This window comes from Protomyctophum parallelum (assembly GCF_964188405.1).
Source record: "Protomyctophum parallelum genome assembly, chromosome: 4".
NCBI lineage: Eukaryota > Metazoa > Chordata > Actinopteri > Myctophiformes > Myctophidae > Protomyctophum > Protomyctophum parallelum.
Window position 1 is genome coordinate 47870916 of NC_139700.1, and position 9815 is coordinate 47880730.

The 9815-nt window shown below is 45.0% G+C and overlaps 1 protein-coding gene across 1 annotated transcript in view; it reads left to right on the plus strand.

The window, feature by feature from the left end:
• The window catches only part of ap4e1 (adaptor related protein complex 4 subunit epsilon 1), a 44739-nt gene extending 35555 nt beyond the window's left edge, over positions 1–9184 (plus strand). Inside the window, exons 24-26 of the mRNA XM_083762845.1 lie at positions 265–458; positions 2010–2170; positions 8641–9184. Of these exons, the coding sequence (XP_083618971.1) occupies positions 265–458; positions 2010–2170; positions 8641–8807 (522 nt within the window). The 3' untranslated portion in view covers positions 8808–9184. The remainder of the gene's footprint in view (positions 1–264; positions 459–2009; positions 2171–8640) is intronic.
• Positions 9185–9815: the final 631 nt, after the last annotated feature.

Sequence of the window (9815 nt, forward strand, 5' to 3'; positions counted from 1 at the left end):
TGTTGAAAACTGTCCAAATGCAAATAGCTAAAATAAATACACATTACACAATGCAAAGTATTTCATCGCGATGAACATAACGGTGACTCATGATTAAATGAGTAAACTTGGACATGTGATCGCTTGAGAGCCCCTAGTAGGGTGCGTACAGGCTCACTGTGTGTGTGTGTGTGTGTGTGTGTGTGTGTGTGTGTGTGTGTGTGTGTGTGTGTGTGTGACTGTGTGACTGCGTGACTGCGTGTGTGTGTGTTTTCGTGCTTTCAGGTGTGCAGTGTGTCCTCCGCTCCACTAGGGGTGCTGCAGGCTCATAGTGTGGAGGTGTGTCAGTACTCTCTGGTCATGGAGACGCCCGCGGCTCGCGTGTCGCTGAGCGGCAGCGTCTCCTACCTGCCAGCGGGGGGCGAGCTTCAGTCGCAGAGCTTCACCTACGACGCGCTGTCTCTGGCCGACTTCATCAGGTACGTCAATGACCGTGACATCACTTCCTGTTGCCGTAGCGTATGTATAATGTGCGGCTGAGCATAGACATGGTAACGCCCCGCCTGCCTCTGATTGGCCTACCGACACTGCCCGTCTCGACTGTCCGTCCTCCGAGAAGGACAGCTTATACGCCGTACGTGCGACAGAATGCAGCCTTGTTACTAACTTGTACGTTTATTATTTATTTATTTCTGTAGAAGAGCCAAACTAATATTGTTTGTGCCGTTTGCTTTGATTGAATAATTGATTGAACACATGTATGATGTACTGCAATTTGTTTTGGGTGTGTACTTCTAAATAAAGTGTTAGTGTTATTGTGTCCCTGTCTCTGTGTGCCTAGAGGGGGTGTTATGACCAGGGCTGCACACAACTTTTTTGGTCTAGTACTCAGAGGAGCACCTGGAGGAGTTACTTGGTGCTCCTAAAATGCGGCGACCCGTCTCGCCGGATGGATAAAAGAGGGATGAATAACTTATAGCAAAACAATATTTATTGGATGAGTGGGGAGTCAATGGAGGGTATTGCAACTCTAGATTCATCCCATTATTAAAAAAAAATCTAGAGTTGCAAATTGCAGCTATAGGTCCATGTGTATTCCAGCCCTATATGCATATTCTAATACAAACTTCTTAATATTTCCTATGGATAATATGAGCATCAAAGCAATATTTAGATACTTTTTATTTTTTTTATTTAAATAGCCGATCTACTAGCTCACAACGTGTTGCGGAGGTGATACGTTGTGAGCTTGCAGATCAGATCAGATCAGATTTATTTAACATACGACACGTCGTACGTCGAAGCATACGTCAGGCTTCCCTTTTGTTTTTAGCCGAGGCGATGTACACAGTCAACACAGTCAGACAGTCACACATCCTCGGTGCAAAATAAATAATGTACACTAACCCGACTTTACGATAATAAGGGACAGTATGTCGGGACACGCTGTTGATAAGCTTCATGTTGTGCAGCAGCAGTGCCATTCCGCAATGCTTTGCACTCCTCCCACTCCACTATTGTTATGTTAGTTATTAATTTTTTCAACTTGCTCTTTGCTTTTCTCGTGCTTATGAAAAGCTGGGTGACTGAAATGATTTATCCCTGTATAAAAGGTGCAGTTCTTATCGATGCTCACGGCATAGTTTGCATAGTTTGCCGTGTATACGGAGAAAGTTACCTGACACATTATTCTTACAGTATTACAGCCAAACTCTCGTCAAAATGTCCAAGAAGCAAGCGCCATTAAGTAACTATTTTGGTGTTCCAGCACCTGCACCTCCAGAGAGACGCCAAACGGAACCACCACCTGAACCGCACAGAAAACGTGTGTTTGTGGAAAAGTGGTTGGATGATGTCGGCTGGCTCCAAACTAATGCTGGACACATTTTAACACATGTGTTAAAATGTGTCCCTTTCTCTTTGTGTGGCTAGAGGGGGTGTTATGTGTTAAAATGTGTCCCTTTCTCTTTGTGTGGCTAGAGGGGTGTCATGTGTTAAAATGTGTCTCTGTCTCTGCGTGTCCGTGCCAGGCCATTCCCTGTCACGACGGAGGAGTACGGCTCCATGTGGCTGTCTTTCTCTCACGACACCAGACAGAACCTGTCTGTCTGTCGGGACACTGACGACCCGCTCACCACCACCCTGACGCTGCTGAGGGACAGGCTACAGCTCCACCTGGTGGACATCATAGGTACTGTTACTGTGTTAGGCTGCTGGATGATGGAACTATCCACGATTTCCATTGTTCCATTGTTAGGATTCAGTTGCTGTCAGGCCGAAACCTCTAATGTGACATCCATGTTTTGTGTTTTCATCATAAATGAATATCTCTGCTGTCGGGAAGAAACCAACTAACTCCAAAATGTTAATTTATTTCATTAAATGAGGAGAGGTGGTGGACTTAGCTGCTTTAGCAGACAGTTTGAGAGGGGGAGAGGTGGTGAGGTTAGCTGCTTTAGCAGACAGTTTGAGAGGAGAGGTGGTGGAGTTAGCTGCTTTAGCAGACAGTTTGAGAGGGGGATAGGTGGTGGAGTTAGCTGCTTTAGCAGACAGTTTGAGAGGAGAGGTGGCGGAGTTAGCTGCTTTAGCAGACAGTTTGAGAGGGGGAGAGGTGGTGGGGTTAGCTGCTTTAGCAGACAGTTTGAGTGGAGAGGTGGTGGAGTTAGCTGCTTTAGCAGACAGTTTGAGAGGGGGATAGGTGGTGGAGTTAGCTGCTTTAGCAGACAGTTTGAGAGGAGAGGTGGTGGAGTTAGCTTCTTTAGCAGACAGTTTGAGAGGGGGAGAGGTGGTGGAGTTTGCTGCTTTAGCAGACAGTTTGAGAGGGATAGGTGGTGGAGTTAGCTGCTTTAGCAGACAGTTTGAGAGCGGGAGAGGTGGTGGGGTTAGCTGCTTTAGCAGACAGTTTGAGAGGAGAGGTGGTGGAGTTAGCTGCTTTAGCAGACAGTTTGAGAGGAGAGGTGGTGGAGTTAGCTGCTTTAGCAGACAGTTTGGAGGGGGAGAGGTGGTGGAGTTAGCTGCTTTAGCAGACAGTTTGAGAGGAGAGGTGGTGGAGTTAGCTGCTTTAGCAGACAGTTTGAGAGGGGGAGAGGTGGTGGAGTTTGCTGCTTTAGCAGACAGTTTGAGAGGGATAGGTGGTGGAGTTAGCTGCTTTAGCAGACAGTTTGAGAGGGGGAGAGGTGGTGGAGTTAGCTGCTTTAGCAGACAGTTTGAGAGGGGGATAGGTGGCGGAGTTAGCTGCTTTAGCAGACAGTTTGAGAGGGGGAGAGGTGGTGGAGTTAGCTGCTTTAGCAGACAGTTTGAGATGGGGAGAGGTGGTGGAGTTAGCTGCTTTAGCAGACAGTTTGAGGAGGAGAGGTGGTGGAGTTTGCTGCTTTAGCAGACAGTTTGAGAGGTGGAGAGGTGGTGGAGTTAGCTAGCAATGGAGTGAAGTTAAAGGAGAATTCCATGCTAGAAGGCTTTCTTACCTTTATTTGTAGTTGTTACGTCCCCAACAAAGAGGTCCAGGTGTTATTTTGTGCAAAAGTGCATTATTGGCAATTTCCCCTAATATAAGCCCTCAATGGGGGTTGGGTTTTTGTGCTAATTCGCTTATTTCCATCTAAAAAGGTAGTAAAGTGTGCCGCTTGGGATACTATTTACATTATGAAGAGAGGATATATACATATCTATCGAGTACATGAATTAGCACAACACCCCATAACCCCATTCAATTCAATGCAATTCATTGAGGGCTTATGGTAGGGGATAGCCAATAATGTGCTTCTGCACAAAATAACACCTGGACATCTTCGGTGGGGACGTAGCAACGATAATTAAAGGTAAGACAGCATGGAATTCTCCTTTAAGTTAAGTTTTTTTTTTCAAAGTGCTTTTTAATACTTTTCATTGGGTCAATATTTTTTTAACCAACACACAGATGTAAAGGGTCTTCAATAGCATTGAAAAACAAGAAATGATGACAAAGTCATATTTGTCAGGTGAAACAAGCGGCTGTCTCCGTTGTGCATCTGTCCCCCTGTTTTCCTCTGTGACAACGTCCCGGTCGTTGTTTTGTGTCCGGTTTCCGACGTGCTTTTGTTAGTAAAATCACTGTGTTTTGTTGTGTCGCTCCACTTAGCTCATAACGTTAGCCGCTATTGTGAGACGCTCTGGGTTAACCCATTTAGACCTGAGGACGATTCTACGAATGTCCTTTGACACTTCTGAAAAAACCTCATGTTTCCATGTCAGTGGTTCTCAAACATTTCCAAGTCAATGACCCACAAAAATTGTATGTAATTGGCCACCAACCCCCATCTGAAAATACTACGTTGTTCCAGGGACAACCCCCGCCCCCGAGAACCAAAGATTTGAGTAAAAAAACGTTTGCTCTGAAATAATATATATTCAAAGATTTGTGCCACATTTTAACGATTCTTCAAAAATAGCAGATCTACAAGCTTGTATTTTTCAACACCTAAAGTATAACATAATGCTTAAAACACCAAAAGGGGTTACCGGCCCGCCCAGAATGGGTTAACACTTCCTCGTTGTAGCCAAGAAAGCTTAGAGAAGGAAAAGACGCCAACGTCATGGTGTCACGTGACCCCACCCCACCACACCCCCATGTGCCAAAACTCACACTGGAAGTTCGATGAATACATTGCAGTGGATGGGAGACCGCTGGACATCTTGTAAACAAACATTATTTATGAACGATAGCGACCTTTGTCATATAATCGGTCCAGGAATATAATAGAAGACTTATCACAGATTGTTTTCCGACTGGGTGTTTTTCGACTTGCTAACTGTTTAATTTTATTCAGGATTTTAAAAAGCACAGAGAACGGCTCTGGGCTGAATGGGCTTAACCTGACTCCGCCAGCTGGTGGCAGTATTGGGTTCACAACCATGCCTTCAAAAGCCCATATTGTTTTTAATTCATCAACATTACAAACTAAATAACGCTTTAAAAATGTTGAGAATAAAGGATTTTGCAATATTACAGGTCAGGTGTTTGATGAAATACTTTTTTTCACTAAAGTAAAAGTTGTATGTAATAGTAAATGTAATATGCTCTACAAGTGATTAAGTTTCAGAATAAATAAGCAAATTAACAGTAGCCTTAGGACCAACCCGCCTAGTATAATTCAACAGTAGTTTTAAGTAGTACAACGTAATAGTAGTCTAGTAATAACTAATAATTGTAGTGAAAGTATAATATTTGCATGAAATGTAGAGGTAATATTAAACGATTTAAGTGTCATGTGTCCCTCAAAATATAGTAGGCTATAGGCATACCTTAAAGAAGTTAATGCTTGCTCTATCAACTCCAGACATTGCCTTATTCAGTTTCAAGTTAAATATGAATGAATGACTGGTTAAATGAAATTGTACTGGTACCACGGAACGTGACGTGCACGCACGCATGCACGCATCGCGGCATGCACACAGAATAGCTGTATAGCCTAAGCCTAAAACACAAAAGTAGACTTAAAATGGTCAGACAAACATCCTTACTGGACACTAGCGAAACTAAAAGGTTTGCTCTGGACGAATATATCTGTAACTGTTCTTTGATGAAGGAGAACACCACACAGAAGCAGTAGCCTACTGGAGCCATAGCAGTCCACACTCCTGTAAGTCAAGTGTGCATGGCATGCTTACCGGCTACGTGCGCTCACAGTCACCGCTCAGGTATAAACAGTTAAAGCTTTTGTTATGCAAACTAGTGGCTATTTGAATTCGGCACGGTACTTTACACGGTGTGAAAATAGGGGGAGGTGGGCGCCAGTAAACCTAGACCACTCGGTACTTGGTGGTGACTTCAAGACAGTAGAAAGTAATGTGTGATGTTATGTTACAGAAGCGTTTATTTTACAATGGTCTCAATCATTCAGAAAGTGTTTATTTATATGCTTGTCTATACTTTGCTCCATTCACTCCAATGCATTCCCAGCAGTTTCGGCAGCAGATTCGTCACTGTGTACTACTTAAAACTACTGTTGTATTATACTAGGCGGGTTGGTCCTAAGGCTACTGTTAATTTGGGTATTTATTCTGAAACTTAACCACTTGTAGAGCATATTACATTGTGATACTGCTAGGCAACTTTTACTTTAGTGAAAAAAAGTATTTCATCAATTTACAATTTACAATTTAGGCATTTAGCAGACGCTCTTAATCCAGAGCGACTTACATTTAAGCAAGAACAAAAGCATGGGAATACATCACATAAAAGCATTTATCATGAAACATGCGTAAGCTAAGAAAGTAACAGTGGAATATCTATATAATGAAACTATACATACACTATACATATAAACTATACATATTTACTACTATGCTATACATATGTACTATGGCGTGCTATGACTATATACAATACAATTATAGTGCTGTCTACATAACATGCTATAAGTCTGTGTCAAATGCTATCTAAGCCAACAGAAATGCTATCTAAGGGGTTAGGGTAAGTGCTATGGGCCATGATGGAGTCTGAAAAGGTGGGTTTTCAGGCTACGGCGGAAGATTGGGAGTGATGCTGCAGTTCTGACTGCAATGGGAAGTGCATTCCACAGTTTTGGAGCCAGAAGGGAGAAGAGTTTGGGACGTGTGGAGCGTTGTCCCGGCTGGCTGATCTGAGTGCGCGGGAGGGTTTGTAGGGTTCAATCATACTTGCAAGATATGGGGGAGCCATACCTTTGGTTGCTTTGAATGCCAGCATCAGAGTTTTGTATTCTGTGCGGGCAGCGACCGGGATCCAGTGGAGGGAGCGGAGCAGGGGGGAGACATGTGAGAATTTTGGCTGGTTGAAGACCAAGCGAGCTGCTGCATTTTGGATCAGCTGGAGAGGCTTAAGTGCACATGCTGGTAGGCCAGTAAATGTTGCTGTCGGGAGAAAACCACCTAACTCCATTTTTGTTTTGTTTTTTGTCAGGTGAAACCTGACCTATTACCCTCTCATGTTTCTTAGCCTCGGTCCCAGGCTTACTTATCTGCGAAAAGAAAAGCCTGGTCACAACCTAAGGCAGAGAAGCTATCGGCGGTTGTATCCTCTGGAACTGCCGTCAAATGTATTTCCCCCGGATACGATATTTTCCCGACCAATCACAACACTTGTTTCATTCGCGGAGAATGTAAACTGATTTGTAAAGCATTTCACTTCCGCTAAAATCCCGCAACTTCCGCTGATAGTCTTTTGACAAAAAACAAAACAAAAATGGAGTTAGGTGGTTTTCTCCCGACAGCAACGTTTGTCGTAATCTTTTGATTAAATTTCCATGTAGTTTTTGTCTAGTTTTAGTTCAAAATCTGTTCAAAACCATGCGTTGTCCCCAAGGGGTCGGAGGTCACTAATCGTACCATGTGATGTCCCCACGGGGTCGGAGGTCACTAATCGTACCATGTGATGTCCCCACGGGGTCGGAAGTCACTAATCGTACCATGTGATGTCCCCACGGGGTCGGAAGTCACTAATCGTACCATGTGATGTCCCCACGGGGTCGGAGGTCACTAATCGTACCATGTGATGTCCCCACTGGGTCGGAGGTCACTAATTGTACCATGTGATGTCCCCACGGGGTCGGAGGTCACTAATCGTACCATGTGATGTCCCCACAGGGTCGGAGGTCACTAATTGTACCATGTGATGTCCCCATTGGGTCGGAGGTCACTAATCGTACCATGTGATGTCCCCACAGGGTCGGAGGCTTAGAGTATATATGAATAGAGACGGCACCGGATTCCTCCTCCCATCCACTTGCATTAAGTTTCTCAAAAGCGCATGAGGCGATTTCACTCCTCCTTCCGTGTAGGAACAGAGTGCATTCTGGGATGGATTTGCCCCAAACACATGAACGCGCTGCCGTTGACTATCATTGTGCCGTTTGTGCGCGTTCACGTATGAAACATTCGTTCACGTGTCATGGCCCCAATAACATGAACGTGCGCAATGATAGTCAACGGACCAGCGCTGGCTCGAGCTGCAATATCAAATTTGGCCACTATGTCCATTTCACCTCAGGGTTTCCTCCGGGTGCCGTCTCTATTCGTATACTCTAAGGTCGGAGGTCACTAATTGTACTATGTGATGTCCCCACGGGGTCGGAGGTCACTAATTGTACCATGTGATGTCCCCACAGGGTCGGAGGTCACTAATTGTACCATGTGATGTCCCCACGGGGTCGGAGGTCACTAATCGTACCATGCATGCTAATAAGGTATCTGCCTGGCTTTCGGGTTCTTGGAAACGCCCCCCAGCCACTGCGTTAGTTTTACTGAGGTTAGGTTTAGGTATAGTTTTACTGAAGTTAGGTTTAGGTATAGTTTACTGAGGTTAGGTTTAGGTATCGTTTTACTGAGTTTAGGTTTAGGTATAGTTTTACTGAGGTTAGGTTTAGGTATACTTTACTGAGGTTAGGTTTAGATATAGTTTTACTGAGGTTAGGTTTAGGTATAGTTTTACTGAGGTTAGGGTTTGGGTTAGGTATAGGTATAGTTTTACTGAGGTTAAGATTAGGGTTAGGTTTAGGTGTAGGCTGTCAATCACAGCGACTGGCCAGTCACAGCGCACCCTCTACGTCACTCTGTACCGAATGCGAGGCAGGAACCATATCAGCACCATGCATTGTCCCCACGGGGTCGGAAGGTCACTAATCGTACCATGTGATGTCCCTACAGGGTCGGAGGGCATCGCGACGTGTCGTCTCCTGAGAGGTCAGCCGTGTCTCATACACTGTCGTATCCATGGCGACGGCCTGGCGGTGTGGCTGCGCTCGCCCGTCCCCGAACTGCCCGACTGTGTGCTGTACCACTGTCAGCGAGTATTGACCCAGGATCAGTCCTAATGACTGTGCTGACCCAGGATCAGTCCTACTGACTGTGTGCTGACCCAGGATCAGTCCTAAGGACTCACCCAGGACCTGTTCTAATGCCCGTTTGCTGACCCAGGACCTCTCCTAATGGCTGTGCGCTGACCCAGGATCAGTCCTTATGACTGTGTGCTGACCCAGGACCTGTCCTAATGCCTGCTCTATCACTGAAGCCACATAGCATCTGACCCCAGGCAGGCGTTGACAGACACTAATGCTTGCCCACCTGCCCCCTGGCAGGTAAATAAAACGTTCGGGCAGGTGGTGTTTGCTTTCAGGTTGCCCGACCAGGGCAGGTGCTTTTTTTTTTTAATTAAGATTTGGTTTAGGCTTTTCTGCCTTTTATTGATAGATAGACAGTAAAGAGGGAGAGAGAGAGAGAAGGCGAGAGACACGCAGCAAAGGTCATCATGAACGGGACTCGAACATGCGGCGCACTGTCAGGCCAGAGCCTATCGAGTATCGACGAATTCAGAAACGGGTCTCATGAACACAAGGCTGCTGTATTTTATACCTCATACTAAGCATTTAAACTTAAAGTATGAGGTATAAAGTACAGCAACCTTGTGTTCATAAAACAGAAAGATTGGGTATTGGGTAAGACTGACGTTATGTATCTTTCAGGACCTTTCACTGCTTCGTCTTAACCATTACTCCATGGCTCTGCTCTCAGCCCCTGCAGTGGATATTTTGACATTTCGTTGTTTTGTTTTTTTTTATGTTGCCACTACTGTTTGAGCAGCCATAAACCACACAGGTTCATCCCGATGTTCTGGAGCATCTTTGTAATGTTAGTGTTAGTAAAAAGCAGGTAAAGAGTAACGTTTGAGGCAGACTATACATCAGTCACTCTACCATTCACCTTAGTAGAAGAGGTTTTTTAACCCATTCTGACCTGAGATCAGATTCACACGAGGTTTCCGCCGGACACACACTGGTCTGATGAACCCATTCTGACCTGAGATCAGATTCTAAAAATGTCAG